Below are 22871 nucleotides of genomic sequence, written 5' to 3'. Positions count from 1 at the left end.
ATTTACTCCTGGTAAAAGTCGGGAGTAGCAAGCCAGGTATTATTTCTGCCAGGCGTATGTTGCAATGTGAACACTAGCTGCTACACATGGCACCCAGTGGACATATAAAGTTTGACATTTTTTGTCAGAACTAAGAAATTACATTTTGTGTGGTTGAAAAGGTCAGAAAGCGCTGGAAGTGGCAACCGATGTTTACGCCGACCAGAAAAAAAAAGCTTAGTGGAACTGGTCGGTGTAGTGCTAGGAGTAGGCTAGGTGCACAGCGTCATCATCCCTATACATCTTCATGTCAAAAATTGCCGTGATAGTATGGTGAATCCTCTCGTTTTTCAACAGCTACGCATGGTGATTTTACCATTTACACAATATGAGATACCACAGAGTTTCTATTCTACACATTTTTACGATTTGCGCATGCTCAGTGATGTTGCCATTACAAGAAAATTCGATTTGTTGTCAGGTAAAACCCAGGTTTTGTTTTCAGTACACTAACTGGAAATTCAATACACTAATCAGCGGCGATTGCTGAGCATATATTTTACTGCATTTTATAAAATCGTACATTAAAAATGTGAAATATTCAACTGTTTGAGAATTGAAATCAGATCCATGTGCTGTATAGAATATTAAATCACAAGTCTATAATACAATGCACATATCGAGACACTATATGCAACTTTCTTTATCTGCGTCAATAATAGAATATTGATTTGAATATAATTGAATACATCTCTTCATCAAGGCTCCCGCTAGCCTTCAAAAACTCTGCGTCCGATCGGACGCTACAACTATAAAACCTGGTCGGAAATGTCGTCCCACAAAATTTTTGTGCGTCCGTACATGTATGTTAATGTGTTGGGCAACAGGGAATACGATTTTACAAAGCCCCCGATTGCCAGTATTGCATCGCATTACATCGCAGTTTGATGCAAATATTTGACTATTTTCTTTCAGATTCCTGATGAGATTTTAAAGATTTATGCAAATATTATTGTCAATAATAACAAATTATGTGAAGAATTTTCATTCATTGACTGGATGACTGGTGACCCGGAAGTGTTGCAAAATGGGAGTGGTTAAATGTGAAAGGTCTATAACTTTCGTTTACTGATTGGTCCATTGGTTATGAACAGAATATTAATTAAGCTTTATTAGGAGAATTAGCAGTGATCAGTCAACATAATTTTCGCGATTTTTATGATGATGAAGTTGGTAAGCTTATAATGACTCATTTTTGGGCTGAATCAACTTGCGTCCGACTGGGCCTTAGCGGGTTGATGAAATTTGTTGAACATTCGTCCAGCAATACAAAAATGCGTCTGGATGCAAGAATTCGCATCCAGCGGGAGCCTTGCTCTACATTTTGAGTTTGTACTTCACCACTGAGCGATCTAGCAATCGATTTCTAGCCAATCATATAGGACTCCTTTTCTTGCATTCGGTGAAATACCAATCGCCCGTCGCTCACCAACAGAGTATTAAGTTGCAGGGAAAACATCTTTATAATACAGGGTGTCGACACTGTGAAGTGTGGACTGGACATACGGTAGGAGCAGGGAAAATAACGATAGAATGAACTCAACATTACAAATCTGTTGAGAAAATGATCCAAATCGAATGTGCATGGGTGATAGGCTCTCGGAATAATATCATGGCCTGAACTGGTAAGGAGGCGACAGCGTTGGCTAGAATTCAGGGTAGATATGGACTATAGCCATGGGTTTCAACATAAAAAGTTTTGAGATATTTTCTCAAAATATCAAGAACATTTTAATAACTACTGAACCAATACTAGGCTTGTTTTTAAAATGCATTTGTCATGCTGTTCCAAATATGGTCATGAAAATTTACAAATATCTGAAATTTTTGAATTTTTAAAATAAATTTTAACTTGTCGTCTGCAGTCGACACCCGCATATTTGTGAGACTAAATTTGTAATTGTAAGCTAACTTACATTTACCTATTTAGAATAAATGCAGTGCAAAAAATTTAGCGCAAAAATATCCACTTGTAGTCTCGGTTTAAAATGACAAGTAGCTCATCTACAGGAGAGACAACCCATCCATCAAACTAATTTCATTTCAACACACCTCATTACATCATTCACAGGTTGACGCTCTTCATATAAATGCAATAAGATGACAGATCAAATTCAAAATTGAAAAACAAATCAACAAGATCCGCCCGTCTCATATCTACAATCTAAATTCATATTATGCTTAAACCCCCTTCAAGCACTGAAGCTGGTGCTGAGGAGATGTCTGGTGACAAGGCACTTAAAGGCACTATCCATGATCACAGAGATAGTGAAAAAATAATGCAGACGCCTAAAAGTGAAAGTTATTTATAGACTTAAGTTGGTACTACATCCCCTGATAAATTTTGTGACTAATTTTGCATTTTTCTCAAAAAATAACTACACACTGGTAACAAAAGTTATGTATATTCCAAGGAATCCAATTATTTCACTGAAATTTCAGTGATTCAAGACAAGTGGTTCATTATATAATGTTAAGAAATGAGGTACATTCTAGCGGTACCTCTTTTCTTATCATAAATAAGTATGTTCCGCTTGTCTTGAGTCACTGAAATTCCAGTGTAGTGACTGGATTCCTTGCCCCTATACACTAACTTTTGTTACCGTGTGTAGTTATTTTTGAGAAAAATGCAAAATTAGTCACAAAATTTATCAGAAGTGTAGTAACAACTTTAAGTCTATAAATTTCTCAAACACATTTCTTTCCAAATTGAATAAGAAAATGACAAAAATGAAGAATACAGTCATGAAAAATACAATTAAATGAAAACAAACAAAACAAAATTAAGCCAAACATCTTTCAGAAATCAGATTAAAACCTTCTGACAAAAATGGCAAATTAAATTCTTCCCATCCAGAAATAACAAGTCATTATAAATCTAACTGAGTTTGCAATGGATATAATACATTTCCTTTTTTCCACATCAAAAAGAACAAGTACCGTAATTACAAATAATAAGACATGATTGATATTGCATTGATCATACATTTCCTATCCTGCTTTAATTGCCCTCGCATCAATCTATTATTATACCAGTCTGCACAGTGGCCACTACTAATGCATCCACTATGACATCACAAGACTATTTATTACAGAATGGCTGCCTTGTCTTATTGATTTTATGTCTTTTCTGATGACAAGTGCAATGAGATTTTCAAGCCAAGTTCTTTCTTTCGTTTTCCAAACGGACATTAAATTTTCATTTCTATATAACACTACACTACAATTCACCTCGAGTTTGGTGGTGGTGTCAGTGCTTATAACGCGGTTGTGCCACAAGCGTGACAATAAACCACCCGTGTACGCATGTGATGGTGCTTGCGATTACAATACTGCGACCAGAGAATTTGCCGTAGAAATGATGATGTAACAAGAGTAACAACCATAGCAAATGGTTAAAACAATTTTTGAATATATCGCCCTGCACTACAAGCAGGTTGCACTTATCACCTGTGTATATCTGCAATCATAGATTGAATACAATACTGCTCTTTTTGAAGATACTAATCTTACAGGTGCAAGTGATCAACATGATATGAATATTCTATAGAATGACCATTCAGGTCTTTATCCCTGTTCTTTGACATCTATGGCTCAATGCAGTGCAGATGTACTGCGTGAACATACTAGAGAAAAAATGTTAACTTTGTGTACATCGTGGAACATTCAACTACGCTTGTAAGTTGTTACTCTGTGACTAATCATGCTAACTACACGCGCGTGCAACGCTACTCTACGTGTCCATATTACTTAGCGAGGCTATCTGCGTACAACTGCTTACTACGCACAGCCACGCAAAGAATATGTTCCACGATGTACACAAATTTGATAATTTTTCAATAGTGCAGTGCGATTTATTCAAAAATTGTTTTAACTCATTGCTATGGTAGTTAATGCTGTTACATCATCACTTCAACGGCGAATAGGCACTTATGTCATTACCTTGGGCAATAAATTTTTCATGCTACACTTATTTGCATTATTGTATAGAACATGAAAATATACAATGCATCTAGATATATTATGCCATGATAAATTACATCAAACAGTTCCAATTTGAAAATTAATTCCATAAATATTTCCACTTTCATTTTATTATTCAAATAGTACATTTATTTGCAATGTACTCACTAGCTAAACCAGTAATTTTTAATATTCTTGGCCTAGTCGTTATGCGATATACATTGACATACTTTTGTATGCAAACAGTCATTAAAATTAGATATAGTTCCCTAGATATGATCATTTTTCACGTTGCTGACAACAAAATATGACGCAATTGCTCTTTATTATTTTGTGGTCATCTCTCTTATCAACACATTACATGTATACATCTCTCACTGGTAATTCATTGCCAATTTTCTTAATTCATCTTCCAGTCTGACACAATAATTTATTTATTTCTCTTTAATCTCAGATTGCATAGTTCTGTTGCGCATATTACATACATAATACTATGTATGGAAGAAATGCTTTAAGGCTGCATGACTTGTTCCATAGATTACGGCAGGTGTTTTTGGTATGACATTGTACACTGTAAGCATCACCTTCTTCTAATACTATTGTGCTATTCCAGTTGAAATCCATACACCCCCTATGGAAGACATGACCTTAATCTCCCACACAGGGAGTGTGAATTTCAAATGGGAATACCTGAATGGGTGACTCCATTTGATATATACACCCCCTGTGTGGGAGATTAAGTTTATGTATTCCATGATTTCAAGTTGTGTTTTATTTATTTGAATATTCTAAAGGTGTGTTTCTAGATAGAGACGTTGTGAACAAAAATACGATCAAAGTGGTAACCACACTGGAAGTATACATCCTATGCAGTGGCGTAGCCAAGGGGGGGGGCGGCTTCCCCCTGTGAAAAGTCTTGCCCCCTGTGGGATGGTGACCGCCCCAACATTTAAGACTTTTTTGTGTTCTGACCAAATTTACATTATATTTTGCCATTTTAACCTAAAAAAATTTTTGCGCGCTTTGCGCGAATTTATTCACTTTCTGTGCCATATTTCACCAGTTTAGCTTCAATATGGCAAAATTTTTTGTGCGTGATTTTGTCACCAAAAGGTGCCCCCTTAAAATTTGTCTTGCCCCCCCTCTGAAAAAGTGCTGGCTACGCCACTGATCCTATGGGGCATTGTATAACATGTTTGCATCCCATATTTAAAACTTGCAGAACAATACAGCCAGTGGCAGCACCAGAAATTTTTTTGGGGAGGGGGTCATGGGGGAGGGGGGCCAAAGTGCTTTTCAGGGGGGGAGGGCAAAATCAACAAATTTTGCACAAAATTGCAGCGAAAAGTGGGAATTTTCGTAATTATGGGTTTCTACTGGGGGCAAGAGTTCTGACTGGGGGCATTTTCCCCAATGCCCCGATTGCAACTGAATACAGCCCCAAAACAGATTGTTTTAATGGTAGGCCTCAACGTTAAACAGAATGTAAAAAATATGACCACCCACCTTTAAAACAAACATTTTTTAGTTTATTATTCCTCCTCCTCAGGTTTCCATGGTTGAGGATGTGTGACATGCCATGTCTAAAATAAATCCTCTTTGGGGTGAGGGCTAGTTCGGGGGCACTTAACACAAATGACCATACGGGTATGCTCCCCGGAAAGACCCCCCTTTTGGATTTAGCAGCTCAAACCGAAAGACGCCCTGTATTTGACCAAAATAGAGCTCCAAAATACCCTGGATTTTGATGCTCATTCCTCGTATTTCTGTTTTTTTCAGGCGATTTTCAACCAGAAAGCAAAGAAAAGACCCTTGATTTCAACTGTTCGCAGCTCCAAAAGTCCCCATTTTACTTGTTTGAATCTCCAAAGACCCCCTTTTACCAGTGCGCCGTCAGCTCCCAAAGACCCACCACCTCAAAATTCCAGGGAACATACCCACCAAAATATTTTGATGTGCCCCCCGGGGGAGTTATTTCCATCAGGGTCCGTACGCAGTATTCAGGAGTGTGTTTGTTCTGAAAGTTTATTATGAAGGGTTATTTGTTTGAACACATAGAGGTTTATAAAAGCCTTCCGTACAAATAACCCTTCCAAATAAAAACCTTGTCGGATGTCCCCTGAACTCTTTTCTTCTCCCTTATCCTATTACTGCAAATCGTGAAGTACATGCAGGCAAAATATAAAATTCATGGTGCAAACTATGTAGTGCTCAATCCAATTGCCTGTGTCAACATGTTTATACCCATGACATTTCTAATGTGGAGCCTTATATTGGGCAATTCCATTTGAAATCCATACACCCCTGTGGAAGACATGACCTTAATCACCCACACAGGGGATGTAGATTTCAATTGGAGTCACCCATTCAGGTAACCCCATTTGAAATTCACACTCCCTGTGTGGAAGATTAAGGTCATGTTTTCCATAGGGGGTGTATGGATTTTACATGGAACAGCCTATTGAAGCTTATTGACCACCGATGTCAGACAGGGCCCAGAAAACCAGGTGAATTTCCTGTAATTCTTGTGAAGCTGGGAAGTGATTCTGCCGACTTTCAACAAGTCGTCCATATAGCTGCAGACCCGGGCTGCAGACCTTTCAATGCTTTGGCAATCTATTAAAGCACTGTGTGGGTGGTTGTAAAGAGTGGGGGAGGGAAATCAGGTCCCATCCCATTAAGGCCGTCTTAATTTAATAGTTTGTCTCAAAGTCCTTCCCAAGTTGAAAACCGGAATGCATATTTTTTATTTATTTATTTTTTTAAATCTGTGGGACAAGCTTTTTGACAAGAATAGACCACCTTTTTATCTCTCGAGGAGGTTTCATTGTGGTCAAGATGAAGAATTTTATTGAGATTTAAGATTGAGGCTATCTTGACATCTGATGTTCTCAGACAATAGATTTTTGCATTGTGGATTTGGAAAAAAATTAAATAGGGAAGAAAAAGAAATTTACTCAATCCAGCGAGAATAACGTGCAAAAAGCGGGCAATTTTACTAATGCGTGCTGGGGGATTTGAGACAAGTATTTTTGTGATTTTCCTTTTAGTATTTTTATGGTGGCTTGAAGTTATGAAATACGTTATTCTATTGAATACTGTTAAACTAATTTGGCTTAAATTAGGTGGTACTACACCCCTTAATAAATTTGTTAACTCTTTTTGCATTTTTCTTAAAAATAATTGCACACTGGTAACAAAAGTTATGTATATTATAGGGGCAAGGAAACCAGTTACTACACTGGACTTTCAGTGACTCAAGACAAGCGGTATGTGTTTATCACTGAAATTTAAGTGAAGTAATTGGATTCCTTGCCCCCATAATATACATAACTTTTGTTACCAGTGTGTAGTTATTTTTTGATAAAAATGCAAAATCAGTCACAAAATTTATCAGGGGTGTAGTACCACCTTAAGATTGGAGACTTTTAAATATCCACAAATTTATTGATTTTTGCGATTCGAGCAGTTTGTACTTTTAAAACATTCACTAAGTTAAATTCATACATAAATGCCTGACATTGGTTTTAATCACAAAATAAATATATGTGAAAATTCAGTTTATTTATATTGAAAAATTTGAACTTGATCCACTTGTTGCTTGAGAATAAATAACTATGAAAATAAAGACCAACAAAAATAGCCTATTTTTAATAATAAAGAGAGCCGTTTAATAGGAAATGAGATTTTCCAATTTCGTTCCTAATGACTAATGGCATTGATATTATGAGTGGAAACAAAATTGCCGCTCGTAATAAACAACAACAAAACAACCACTGTACTCGGAAGTTAGAGTTCACTGATTTTAATGTTTATTTCAATGGAAATGAAACCAACTTATTTAATTTTCATATAAATTGCCTTTTTACCAAGTACATAGATCTGCAGTTTATCATGTTTTCAAAATGCTTGCATTTATCATTTCATCTGACTGACATTTTCATGCACCTTATTTTTCTGTTCTTGCAAAAACTGCACTACACAACCAATACATAGTTCCCACATTTATATATTATTAATTTAAATAATTTTCAATAATTCATTATTAATTAATGAAATAATGACTATGACTTTTTTTCATCATCGGAGAGGGTCCAAGCTATTTCTCTCATATGTCACAATTTAATGGGTGCAAATATCTTTGAAATATCGCTAGTAATTCAAAAAGCATCTTTTGAATAAAAAATATGAAATGTTGCAAATCTGGATTGTAATGTACCTGACAAATATATCAGCTATAATACCTTGGATCTGCCAGTTGTGAGTGCAGGTTTTCAAACGTGGGGGAGGGTGGGGTTGGCAGGGTTTTGATAGAGGTTATCCATGTTACTCATGTGTGACAAAAGGCGCTGGATCCCGTAGTATTCCTCATTCAAACCAATTCAATGCATGACCTCCGAGTTATGTGCATGACTTTGGCGGGCTATTTTGAAACAGTTATGGTTGCACATGCAGGTGCTTCTTTTGAAAATCCTAAACAAGGTATAGCAGTCGCTGATAGGATATGCAGCTTATAGAACACTGATAACCTCTATTCTCATAACTGCAAAATTGGTAGCCCCATAATTTTCCTCCCAGCTGGGTGCATTCCCCCACCCCGGACTGAGTGGGTGGAGGCTGTAGCTCCTCTACAAAAACCACTGACCAGCCCCGGCCATAAAATGTTAAACTGAACCCTACCCTGGTTGTGTGGGAGTGTTGAGGTCAAGCAGGTTGGCTGGTTGGCAGCATATTGCAAGTGAGCGTGCCACTGCACTTGCCAGGCTAATAGCAAGCCTTTCTTCATTGATCTGTGCTAATTAATTGAACTACACTATGGTGTTGAACAACATAGGAAATCAATTTATAGTATGCGGTTGATGACACTAAGATAGCAACGCTGAAAGTGTTAAACCACATGAGTTTTGTGTCAGTGGTATACATGCAGGTGGTATATGGATGTCATTTGATATACCGGTAGCCATGTTGATACTGGATTGATACACATTTGAACAAATATTTTTAAAGATATTAAAATAAAGCATTATCCACTTAATAATTGTGTATTTATTGGGTACAAATTAAGGTTCGGAATTTTGCGCGATCACATTTATATTTGTGTCTGAATTTTTTGTTTTTTGACATCCATTGCATTTTTGTTGAGTTCATTGCACTTTTCAAAAAAATATGACAAAAGCTTAATCGGCTGAAATTTAAACAACTTCTGGCTTTTAATAGAAGAATCTATATTATACGCTATTCTCTGTTTGTCTGTGACTGCTAATGTGAGGCCGTCATAGGTTGTACGGGGCTCAAACTCGGTGGGTGGGTGTAGTTCTGTCCTGGCAAGAAGAAGTTTATGTTCGTTAAGTCATCTGACCCTGGGCCCCCTCCCAGGGGTCATCTGAGGTCAAATTACTAAAAACTGTCTTATGGGCATGAAACTTGGTAGGTACATGTACATGAAACTTGGTGGGCACAGACAACATTTAGAGCCAAAATTTTGGAAGGTCATTTGGTGGTCATCCAAGGTCACCCAAAGGTCATCTGAGGTCAAATTATTAAAAACTGTCATATGGGCATGAAACTTGGTGAGTACAGACAATATTTTAGAGCCAAAATTTTGGAAGGTCATTTTGGGGTCATCTAAAGTCACCCACGGGTCATCTGAGGTCAAATTAGTAAAAACTGTCATATGGGCACGAAACTTGGTGGGTACAGTAACATTTAGAGCCAAATTTTTGGAAGGTCATTTTGGGGTCACCAGAGGTCATCTGATGTAAAATTAGTAAAAACTGTCATATGGGCATGAAACTTGGTTGGTACAGTCACCATCAGCCAGGTAATCGCGCCCAGCAGCGAACCGCCAAATATGGGTAACCGCCTAGTTGTTATTTAAAGTTATAAATCATATTTTTGCACCAAAAATGTAATTACAGATCCAATTCCATCCCATATTTACCGATTAATCACAACAACAAGCGGTATCATGGGCACGGCCATTTTGAATTTTCCTCAGAAACTGAACCTGAAGTAAGTTGAATTTCATAAATGAACCAGAAGTCGGGAGATGTATTTCATGTTTTATGGCTTATTTTAAAGCTTATCACTTTTGTGTGTATAACTGTATGCATGTTTTTAGATACATCAAGGTGGAGGTACTAATTATGCTGGTATATAGAGTAGATATATTAAGGTACATGCCCATATATATTAATAAAGTTTACAACCTACACAAACACATTCCTTATTAAGTTCAATAATAAATGTAGTGAGGTCACAGTGATCAATATCTTGAGATTAATAATAAACAAGCCTAGAACACAAGCCATCCCTATGCAGAAATCAAGTAAACTAAATTAAACTAAGTTTGTTTACGATGAAGTTCTACATGTAGTACATAGTGTTGTGATGTCATCACTTCCTGTGACAAGTCAAAAACGTCAACATCCCGGACACTGATACCTTCCTCAGTATTAAAGCTAAAATCTTATTTTGAGATTTTCGAAAAATTGTTCATTTTTGCAATAATCTGTTATGTTATTTCCTCATACTTCTCATTATTACATTTAGAGATACATTAAAAAACGATATCTAAATTACTGAATCGAGGAAGGTATACAGACTATAGCTATTTAAATCCAGTCATTACGGCTCGATGGCAGCTCTGTTCAAGATCCAACTTCCAAGGAACTGAGTTAGTTGACAAATCCAGAAATTATCATTTTCAAACACAACACAAAAATATTCAAAGTGTCTACTTTTGCAATATACTGCCAAGATTTTAATTTGGTTTACACTTGGTTGTACATACATGTATATTATCTCTAGGGTGGAATAACTTGGTGTTTGGATGGGCTTTAACGCCAAGATATTGTGCCTGTGTGAACCTAGACTACGCCCGAGGATGAGTTGTGATTGCCCTAGCTCCAAGATTATATCAGTAAATAGGATTAACTTCAAATGTTATGGGGGAAAGGTCAATGCTCTAACGATATTGAACATTTTGTGCAATAGCAGTCGTCAGTGACTGTGACGTCATTTCGGCCATCTTCTGGGCAAAATCAATATAGAAAAGTAGAAAAGATATCATGTGATAACCTAGAGATGACGTAACCATAGTTATTTATTTACCAGCTTTTACCAGATCGAACATCTGCTATTTCAATTGTTACTACCACCAGTGGCATGCGCAAAGGTGGGGGGAGGGGCACAGGCCCCCCAGTTTGACCTATCAGTCGGGGAAAATGGTCAGTCGGGAGAACTGGAGTGGTCACTGTTCATTCCAGTTTGAGCCGGAAGATTTTCAGATGAGATCATTAACCCTAACCCGCCTGAATACTACAAAATACTACTTGATATATGCGCTGTTCGTGCATGCATCCCACGTGGTGTGATGACGCAATCGCCCTAAGTGATATATAGGCACGGTTTCAGCTGGCCAGCGAAGCCCAAGACCGTGGCAAAGTGTCGCCGACCGAGTGCTTGGCATGCGAGGGGTCTCGGGTTCGAATCCCACCCAGAGCAAACAACTTCTTTCCTTCTTTTCTCTCTTTATTCTTTCCTTCTTTCCCTTCCCGTCGCCAAAAAGCCCTTTGGCGGTTAGGGTTAGGTTACCACTATCGAAACTCAGTATAGGCTTCCTTAACCCTAACCCGCCTGAATACTACAAAATACTACTTGATATATGCGCTGTTCGTGCATGCATCCCACGTGGTGTGATGACGCAATCGCCCTAAGTGATATATAGGCACGGTTTCGCTGGCCAGGTTAGGGTTAAGATGAAACAATGAATAGTGCATGAAACTTAGAATATAAGCTTTACCACTTTACCCTTAATAATGGTCATAAAAGTTAAAAACCTAAAATCCAGGACCTTCTGGACCCTGGGAGGTTTATAAAATTTGTTGATTTTGGTCGCTAGCGCCTAAAATACCTTTTTATTTTGCTCTTCGCTTTTTGGGCGCAGTCATTCGGGGGAACAGGATTGTGTGCCACCCCCCCCCCCTCAAAAAATCCTGCAAAAGGTCTACAAATGGCTTCATGTGGAAAGCCTCAATATGCCATTGATTCAGCTAAATGGATGTGAACTTTGCTCAGTCCAGGGTTAAAATCGCTGTCGGAAATTGAGGTTTAATATCAAGGACAGGTCATATTTACAAACTGCCTGAGTCTGACAGCTCTTATCATACACTGACCGGTTACACACTGATTTTTGTTTACTGTTGAGTCATAATATTATGACAGTCTAATAATGATATTTGTCTTCTCTTCAATCATTTTAATTTTGTTGACTAAGTTCAAGCTAATTACTCAATGTGGCAATCAAATCAGATTTCCCCTCACTAATTTATATGTTATTTTAATGGACAAATAGATAAATTCTTCTAAGGGGAAATCTTAAGTTTCACCCTAAGACGTTTTAGAATAACTTAAACATTTTTTATCAAATTAAAAACCATGGTTACCTATTACTTTCATAACATTTTGTAACAAACTTTTCGGGTTATTCTAAAAAGTATCAAGAGTGAACTTAGAATTAGTACCTTTGTACTCAAGCAATCACTCAATACAAACAAAATTCAATAAATTTAGAACAGCATGTTAATTAAGAGCAAAAAATCAACAGAAAATAAAAACTTTGAAAAAGGAAACCAATCAAACCAAGCACCAAACAAAGAAGATTTTGCCCCAATCTAACAGATGCAGATAATCAATGACAGTGAATATGATTAAGGGATCTAAAATGAGCGTTTATTGGGTTTCGACAGTATTTTTTGTGGGACCTGAGAGCACCCCAGACCTATCGAATTGCATTCTGAATACGAAGCATGTCTTTCTGATATCAAATAATTTTCATTTTTTGAAAATCACAATATAATACAAATTTTATGACAAATTATAAAAATTTGATATTTTTCAAATTTTTGATATAATACAGTCCTCGAAGTAATTATATAAATCTAATGATATATTCTTAAAGTGTATGTAGCAGGAGGAAAAGCCGGACGGTCAATTGAAAATTTTGACCTTTCATATTGAAGATATGGATTTTTTCCCAAAAAGACCTAATTTTTTTTGGTGTTTTGGGAAAAAATCCATATCTTCAATACCAAAGGTCAAAATTTTCAATTGATCGTCGGCTTTTCATCCCACCTACATACACTTTAAGTATAAATCATCAGATTTATAAAGTACTATTAAATATCAAAAATATCAATTTTTAATGATTTGCCATAAAATGTGTATTAAATTGCTAATTTCAAAAATCAAAATTATTTGATATCAGAATGACATTCTTCGTATTCAGAATGCAATTCGATATGTCTGATGTGCTCTAATGTCCCAAAATAAATACTGTCCAAACGTTCATACCCCAGCCCTTAAGGAGGCCAAGAAATGTTTTTGGTATTCCAAAAACTGAGATTTTCCTGCCCAAACCACAAAATCTAAAGAACAATTACTAAGAAATGCATACAAAACCAATATAAATCTGGAATAGATTGTGCAGTGAACACATATTACCACTTTCTTGATAAAAAATTACAATTTTTTGGTATTTTTTCAAATTTGTTTTTAAATCAACCACACATGATCTAGCATTAATTTGTCTCTAGGTCCAGGGTCTCTCAAAATCGGTAAAAACAATTTTTCCTGCCAAATGTGAAAAACCATATTTTCAGCCAAAAACTGTGACATGCGCCGCAAATTATGCAATTTTGCGTATTTGTCAGAGCACAAGTAATATATCACTGTGCTGGCAGCTGTGCTACATTTCATATCCACATTGTATTGCACACAATACAACATTACCTACTGCCAGTCAGTTTGGCCAGTACTGGTAGGTAAGTAGTGAAGTTAGCTCAATCGATAAGGCGTTCAACTATGGTGCGAGAGGTTGCGGGTTCGAACCCTGGCGGTGCCTAGTACGCCTCGTGGAAAAATTGAGTTAGCTTGAAATTCCCTGGACAAGGAACTCGCTGCTAATTTGTCTCGTTGTAACCCGTATGTTGTTTAATGGTTTATGGAATGATGTGGGGCCATAGTGGTCAGCGACAACCTGTAAAGTGTGCTGAGGCTTGTGGATCAACGTCTAGGCGTTGTGCCTGTGCGTAGCGCACAATAAATCACTGCGCTTTTTTCTCTTTTTTTTTTTTAGTGACTAGATGGTCAGATGATCTGCAAACAATTTTTCCATCTTTGTTTTTTTAGTTTGTCATTTTCACCGTAACAAAGTTGATCTCAATGAAGGTGGTCAGTACTGCTACTGATCACTCAGCGCATGCATTGGTATTTCATACATGTGTACATTGTACATTTGAGCAAGCCTTGAAATAAGCAGGCGCCAGTAGCAAATTAGCCCTTGTAAAATTCACATGAACCAGGAGCAATTTTCTAAAACAAAGTGCTCCTGGTTCCAGTTTTGAACTTATGCAGCAGTGCTGGTATGCTGTATTCAGTATTGAATATACATGTATATGCAGAACAGGATTTATTATTTCCCTTGCTCCTCCTTCAGAAATTGCTCCTGGTTTAAATTGTGAAATCCCAGTGAACCAGGAGCAATGTTCAAAACAAATTGCTCCTGGTTCAAGTCTGCTTATTTCAAGGCTAGCATTAGAGCCCTGTGTGCTGGGCCTGTGTGATCATCATTCAAGCAGTACCACTGTTTTTCTGGACCTTCGAGGATCTGGATCTACATCCATGAAAATTGTACCTACATACTTCCAGGAAAATCAAAACATTCGGTCAAGGTTCCTCCTCCAAGAACATGGATCAATAACATCATCAACTCTTTTAGAAAGCCATCTGGTAAAACTGTCAGCAAAAAGTTTTTCATTTGGTTTTAGCAAATGAACTTAAAACTGGGCTATTCCATTTAAAATCCACACTACCCCTGTGGAAGATTTAGCCAAAGTCTTCCACAGAGGGAGTATAAGTTTTGAATAGAATAGACAATTAGGTAGCTTCCATTTGAAATACTCACTCCAGTTGTGGAAGATATCTTGGTAAAACCATATACAGGGGGAGGATGGGTTTCAAAATGATTAACCCTGACCACAGGGGTCGTATTTAAGGAGTTTGCGTGTCCAGGGACTCCTTATTTTTATTTTGCCCATTTTGGACTCCTTAAATCTCAAGTTGAAAGTGACCAAAGGGTCCGATAAAAACTGTATGGACTCCTTAATTTCACGATGCATGGAGGCATAAATCAACAATTAAAATAAAAAATAAAAAGATCAGTAAATCTTTTGAATCACCATAGGCCAACAACACTAATAATTTCACTGGAATATTTGACAAGTTCTGAAGTTTAGAATTTCGGACAGATGGACTCCTTAGGGGTACTACACCCTGCCCAATTTTGTGCCTATTTTTGCATTTTTCTCAAAATTATAGCGCATTGGTGACAAGTAAGATATGTATATTATAGGGGCAAGGACTGCAACTACTGCACTGGAAATTTTATTTTAACACAGACAACAGTTGTGGAGTTACAGTCAAAAATGAGGGAAACCAATATTTGATCAATAAATCAATAACTACTTGCCTTGAGTTGCTGAATTTTCAGTGCAGTAGTTGTAGTCCTTGCCATTATAATATACATATCTTACTTGTCACCAATGCGCTACAATTTTTGAGAAAAATGCAAAAATAGGCAGAAAATTGGCAAGGGGTGTAGTACCCCCTTAAATTCTCATCGGACCCCTTAAATGTTAGTTTTGCAGGTACCAAAGGGTCCAGAAAAATTAAATTGGACCCCTTTATTTTTTGTGCTCGCGCTACCCCTGCCTGACCACTTACATTTGTTAAACATAATCCCTCTGTGGAAGATATTTCCAAAATCTTCCACAGGTGTAGTGTGGATTTCAACTGAAATAGCTCAATGTATGCATTTGTGAACTTACCTCTTCTACTGTGAGTGGAAGTATAACTCGACTGATGGAAGCAACAGTCACACCAGAATACACCACATGAAAAAAAATCAAGCAAACACAGAAATGGGTAAAGAAATACTCTACATAATTACTCGACAAAAATATCGTCCGGACTTCACCAAGAACTTCTTAAGTTAACATGTCTTTTCATCACAACAATTATAGAAATAAAGTAAGGAAGCAAATAGGAAAAATAACAAAAATATTTGAAAATCTCCAAAAATCGATGAGGGTGGGGACAATAATAATATACATATAATTTATTTTACTTGGCCTAACATTGCTACGGAAAGTGCTATTCCTGACAAAAAGGTTTTCAGTTTTGGCTTTCTTTACTCAAGTCAAGGGCTTTAATTTGATATATAAAATGATGCAGTTTGATGGCAAATTTGAATTCACCTGGCATTCCTAAATACTGCGTATAGAGGGTATTCATTACTACGTCATTGATGTGATTGCTCATGCATAAAATTAAATTCCTCCACATAGGTTGTTTAGCTTAATCGGGAGAGTGACCTCTTGAAATGATGATCAGGCCCGTAGCCAGGGGGGGTTCGAGGGGTTCGATCGAACCCCTAAAATTTTGACACAAAAAAGGAGAACATGGGAAATAAGGTTGAAATGGCCATTTTAGCACAAAAATTATTATTTTTCTCGCGCTTGCGCTTAATTTTTCTAATTAATTTTAGATCAGATTAGTGGGAAGATTTGAAAAATCCCCCGACGCCTAGTTTATGTAGGCCTATGTGGAAAATATAAATGATGACTTAATTTAATGCTATAAATACAGCAGAGTAATTATTTGGCTCTTTGTTTCATCTATCTAGATTTGAAGACTTATTATTTTTGAATAAAAATTATTTGGTGTGCAAAAAAAAAACCGAGAAAGCTTAGTTCAGAGATTAAGGGAGTTATATAACAAAGGAAAATAAGATAATTGATATTTGTGATGAAATAACGCACCTGATTTGCAAATTTTTCTTGTTTTAATTTCTCTTTATATATCCATATATTCCTGATAATAATGTAAAAATGATGCACCAAATGCCTTCAATTGGGACTTCGTTTTTCAAAATTCTTCCAATTCTGAGGGGGAACATCCCCTCAGACACCTCCTGCGACTGATTTGCAACTTTTTCTTGCTTTAACCACGCTACTTTGCGTCTTTACTGTAATTTATATTAAACCCATATATTAATAATAATGTCAAAATGGTGCACCAATGAATGCCTTCAATATTGGGACTACATTTTTCAAAATACTTCAAATTCTCAGCTCAGACACCCCTACGCCTGATTTGCAACTTTTTCTTGTTTTAACCGCGCTAATTTGCCTCTTTGCTATAATATAATTATTGAATCCATATATAAGGTAAAAATTGTGCACTGCCTTTAATTGGGACTACATTTTCAACATAAATCAAATTCTGAGGGGTACATCCCCCTAAGCTCAGACACCCCCGGTGCCTGATTTGCAACTTTTTCTTGTTTTAACCGCGCTAATTTGCCTCTTTGCAATAATAAATTGAAACCATATATTTCTGATAATAATGTAAAAATGGTGCACCAAATGCCTTCAATTGGGACTTCATTTTTCAAAATTCTCCCATTTCTGAGGGGGGGCACATCCCCTCAGACAACCCCCTTGCGCCATGATTACAAGCGGCGCTGATGCTGCCACTGCTGCCATTACTCATCAGTTAATAGTTAACAGAAATCTGCAAAACGAACCCCCTAACTTGGAGGGCTGGCTACGGGCCTGATGATCACAGTTATCTTTGAGTTATTACAGTGAGGCCCACGTACAATGATCAACACAAAGTGAACAATGCTATAACTTTGAGGACAAACAAACCAACACCGCCAAATTCGACTGACATGTGTACAACGTGGGAAGCTATGGGGAAATTGAACACTTGTTGTCTGATCATGCATGTGTTTATGGTTCGGGTAGTGGTTACTTAGCAACTCTCGTTCCGCTTGGGTTTATTGCATACAGAGCGTAAAGAGCGTGGTGCACAAATCACAAGCGCAGCAATTAGGCGCGCCAAAGAAGCATTGCACTGAAATAATTATTCTCATACCTCCAGTTTCCGAGGTCTATTTACTTTGTACTTCTACAAAATGTATGTGGACAGACTATAACCATGGAGGTATTTATATACCTCCATGCTTTAACAGGCCTACTGAGTACTGTCTTACAACAATGCTTTTTTTTGTATGCTACTTGCTACATGTTAGTTAGTCATGTTAGTTATTGTTCGAAATATTTACTAACGGTCAAAGCTTGCTTTGACCGTTGGTACTGAATATCGGTCGGAACCCCGGCGTATAAAAATGCATCGGGATATAAACACTGACATGACTGATAAAAATGCTATGTATTGGCTTACTTCACCAGCACATATTAATAAGCGTGTCATATAAGTTTTATTGTACTATTACCTACCTGTTTGCACTTTCGATGCATACGATCCTAACATTATAAAGGAAATATCAGCTAAATATTCGGCAACTTTTTCAGAGATGGATCCGGCCTGCACATGCTATTATTATTGTAGCTGTTTGCGCCGTGCTGATGGTGAAACAGTCTCAACCTACGAGGGCATTTCACACACGTAAATTGTGCTTATTAATGACTGAATAACGTTTTGTGGGGTTGAGAATATTATCGACGTAACAGGCTCACGTGATAAGCAATTAGTTAGTACAAACCTAATTTAACAATTGATACAAAATATTGATATAGTGTTATAAAATAGTCCAAAAACAAATCAGCAGTTAATGAAGAAGTAATTTCCGATATAATGTCTGGTAGCAATAAGAAAAATTTATTATTTTTAAGAGTTTTGTTTATTAATACACATGTCTGGGGAAATTGAAATAACAAACTAGAAACAACAGTAAATTTTACTTCGTGAACTTACAGTTGAATCATCGCCGATCAATGGGAAAAATGGGAGCAATTTTAGTGATGAAATATCCCCGCAATTGCACTTGAAATGCGAAGTATTACTGAGAATTATGTTGGGAACGTGTATTAACAAATTGGTAGGTCATGTTATGTGGAAAGTGGTATTTGAGGGTATGCTTATTGAAGCAGTCAGTGGCCTATTGTATTAAGTATACAGTGTTATTTACATGTTTATTCACGCACTGCATTCAGATCCGAAAGGACACTAGCTACGAATGCGAGGGCATCCGTGAGCAAATTCGTAGCTACATGTAGTGTTTCTCGAGCAAGTTAGTTAGTATTAAAAGTACAACTTCCCTAGACATTCTTAGTAGTAGTACAGAGAGAAAGACCATGAGCTACATGTATCATGCATGAGCTCGATCATATTCATAACACAGTCATGACAGTGCGACACTAAAAATCCATAAACAATGACATTCATGATTGTATACAATTTTCAATGACACATTCACGTTGATTGAATTGATATCAATTTTTAATGTACATTCACACTTGAATCTACACTCTCAGAATCCACAGAAATTAATACAAATTAATCTGCAAGCCCTAAATACTACTACACTCATATCTACTCTGCGTAAATTAAATAGATCAAGTAAATAAAGCGAAATACATTGCTTACAATTCTTTAATGACCATCTTGCTGCTGCCGGTGTCATGTACACGAATGAATGAACCGAAATAGAGGTAACCACATGGGTTGATAGGGTCCCCGATCGTTATTAGATTATTTATTTCCTATGGAAATTAACGTTTCTTCAGGAAATTTTAAAGATATTGCATACCAGCAACGAAAGTGACTGGTGAAACAATCTCTTACCCACGCCTTTCAATTGACGTACCAATGCGTAAATTTTACTTCGTGAACTTACAGTTGAATCATCGCCGATCAATGGGAAAAATGGGAGCAATTTTAATGATGAAATATCCCCGCAATTGCACTTGAAATGCGAAGTATTACTGAGAATTATGTTGGGAACGTGACTTAACAAATTGGTAGGTCATGTTATGTGGAAAGTGGTATTTGAGGGTATGCTTATTGAAGCAGTCAGTGGCCTATTGTATTAAGTATACAGTGTTATTTACATGTTTATTCACGCACTGCATTCAGATCCGAAAGGACACTAGCTACGAATGCGAGGGCATCCGTGAGCAAATTCGTAGCTACATGTAGTGTTTCTCGAGCAAGTTAGTTAGTATTAAAAGTACAACTTCCCTAGACATTCTTAGTAGTAGTACAGAGAGAAAGACCATGAGCTACATGTATCATGCATGAGCTCGATCATATTCATAACACAGTCATGACAGTGCGACACTAAAAATCCATAAACAATGACATTCATGATTGTATACAATTTTCAATGACACATTCACGTTGATTGAATTGATATCAATTTTTAATGTACATTCACACTTGAATCTACACTCTCAGAATCCACAGAAATTAATACAAATTAATCTGCAAGCCCTAAATACTACTACACTCATATCTACTCTGCGTAAAATTAAATAGATCAAGTAAATAAAGAGAAATACATTGCTTACAATTCTTTAATGACCATCTTGCTGCTGCCGGTGTCATGTACACGAATGAATGAACCGGAAATAGAGGTAACCACATGGGTTGATAGGGTCCCCGATCGTTATTAGATTATTTATTTCCTATGGAAATTAACGTTTCTTCAGGAAATTTTAAAGTAATTGCATACCAGCAACGAAAGTGACTGGTGAAACAATCTCTTACCCACGCCTTTCAATTGACGTACCAATGCGTAGGCGGAGAATGCTAGTGATAATTTGATTCAATATTTTGGAAAGAGTATACAATAAACTACGTCATTTTCCTAAAATACCGGCTCCCGGATGAAATGACCTCAAAGTTTTGGATGATTGATGCCTGATGGAGGGGACAAAAATAAAAGACCACGGCAAAAAGAGGCCTCAAAGACCACGGCAAAAAAAATTAAATTAAATTAAAAAAAAAAATTTAAAAATCATCCCGGAAAAGATCAATGAAATCCCCAGGAAAGAAGTTTGATGCATTAAGGTACTAGGGCCTACAATAAACAAATAAATAATAATAAAAAAGAAAACAAAAAAAAACAAACAAAAAACAAACAAACAAAAAAACAAAAAAACCCAAACAAAACAAAAAACAAATAAAGGGACTATAATCGGAAGTAAGATGAAGGTTGATGAGAAATGAGGTTGATGATGAGATGAGAGCTGTTATCTGTAGATGAGGATCATCACATGCATCAAATATGATTTAAGGGGGTACTACACCCCTGCCAAATTGTGCGAGGCTATTTTTGCATTTTTCTCAAAAATTATAGCGCATTGGGGACAAGTAAGATATGTATATTATATGGGCAAGGACTACAACTACTGCACTGGAAATTTTCAGCACAGAAAACAGTGTGGAGTTACAGTCAAAAATGAGGGAAATATTTGATCTATAAATCATTAACTACAGGTAGCCCTAGGCCTACTTGTATTGAGTTGCTGAATTTTCAGTGCAGTAGTGGTAGTCCTTGCCCCCAGGCCCGTACGCAGGGGGGGTGCGGGGGGTGCGACCGCACCTCCCCAAATTTGCAAAAGTGTACAAAAAGTCCCAAAATTTCAGAATTTGCGAGCGTAGCGAGCACAAAAATCAGGTTTTTTACGCTTTTTTGGTCAAAAAAGGTCCAAATTTGGGGAAGAAAGTCCACTTTTCACAAAAGCGCACCCCCTGGAAAAAAAAGTCCACTTTTTCAAAATCAGCACCCCCCAAAAAATCCTGCGTACGGGCCTGCTTGCCCCTTATCCATATCTTACTTGTCACCAATGTGCTATAGGCCTAATTTTTGAGAAAAATGCAAAAATAAGCACAAGATTGGCCAGGGGTGTAGTAGGCCCCTACCCCCTTAACATAATTCGACCGTGTCCAGGTACTATGCCTACCAATGTAGGCCCTATCTTTTTAAATATTTTTTTGCGAATGGGGAAGTTTTTTTGTTTTGTTTTTTCAAAACATTTGGACATTTTTGGACCAAAAAGGCATAAAAAAACCCTCTATTTTTTCGTTCGCTATACGCTCGCAAAATGGAGTTTTTGGCTCAAAATGCATAAAAACCCCGGAATAAACCTCTATTTTTCCCTCGCTACGCTCACAAATGGGAATTTTTGGGTCAAAAAAGGGCCATTTTGGGCCTTGGTCATTGGGGGAGGGTGCGACGCACCGCGGCTACGGGCCTGACCATGGGGAAAGAGTAAATTGTCATTAAAACTAAAAATGGGACACTATGACAATTGGAGACGAAATTTGGTTCCCCCGGACCAGTGAAGTGGTCTATCTCACTTCCCTGCCCGTACCTCAGGTAGCATTTTTGTCGAAAAGTCGAATTTTCGTCCCCATTCGTCAATTTTTTGTTCAATTTTATTTTTTAGTAATTTTATTTAATTAGGGTCAGGTGTTACGGTAGGGTTAGAATTAGGGGTTATAGGCCTAGGTAAGGTTTAGGGTTAGTAACCAATTACCCTATGTCCGATTTCTCGAAGCTTGGCTAGTGGTCAGGCTTAGTAAGCCACCAGGCTGGCCCTACCAATGTGGATCCATTTTATTGATTTATCTTTCTAGGTGATGTACGATGTGAAATAATTGTAAGCACTGGTATAGACTAATTGGGCTTAAGCCTGGTGGCTTTTGAAGCCTGACCACTAGCCATGCTTCGAGAAACCGGCCCTTAAATGAGACATTTGCTATTTTAAGAGATAAGAACATTTTACTCTTTGCCGTCCCCATTTTGTTTTATACCTACCTGAACATTTTCGGTGAAGTTTACATATAGGTCCCTGAACTTAGTTTATCCCAGCCAAGTTAGTTTTCCTCAGGTAAAATTAGTTTTTCTCAGATAGGCCTAAACCTTACTTTTCTCAGATAAACTTAGTTTTTCTCCGAGTTTTACCTCAGATAAACTCATATAGTTTTTCTAA

The 22871-nt window shown here is 37.1% G+C and overlaps 1 protein-coding gene across 1 annotated transcript in view; it reads right to left on the bottom strand.

The window, feature by feature from the left end:
• Positions 1-19568, bottom strand: part of LOC140164411 (phosphatidylinositol transfer protein beta isoform-like) — a 42500-nt gene extending 22932 nt beyond the window's left edge. The window contains exons 1-2 of the mRNA XM_072187691.1: positions 19519-19568; positions 15891-15921 (exon numbers count right to left, since the gene is read on the bottom strand). Of these exons, the coding sequence (XP_072043792.1) occupies positions 15891-15921; positions 19519-19535 (48 nt within the window). The 5' untranslated portion in view covers positions 19536-19568. The remainder of the gene's footprint in view (positions 1-15890; positions 15922-19518) is intronic.
• Positions 19569-22871: the final 3303 nt, after the last annotated feature.

This window comes from Amphiura filiformis, chromosome 11, assembly GCF_039555335.1.
Source record: "Amphiura filiformis chromosome 11, Afil_fr2py, whole genome shotgun sequence".
NCBI lineage: Eukaryota > Metazoa > Echinodermata > Ophiuroidea > Amphilepidida > Amphiuridae > Amphiura > Amphiura filiformis.
Note: the sequence above shows the minus strand (reverse complement) of the source record. Positions and strands in the feature narration are given on the sequence as shown.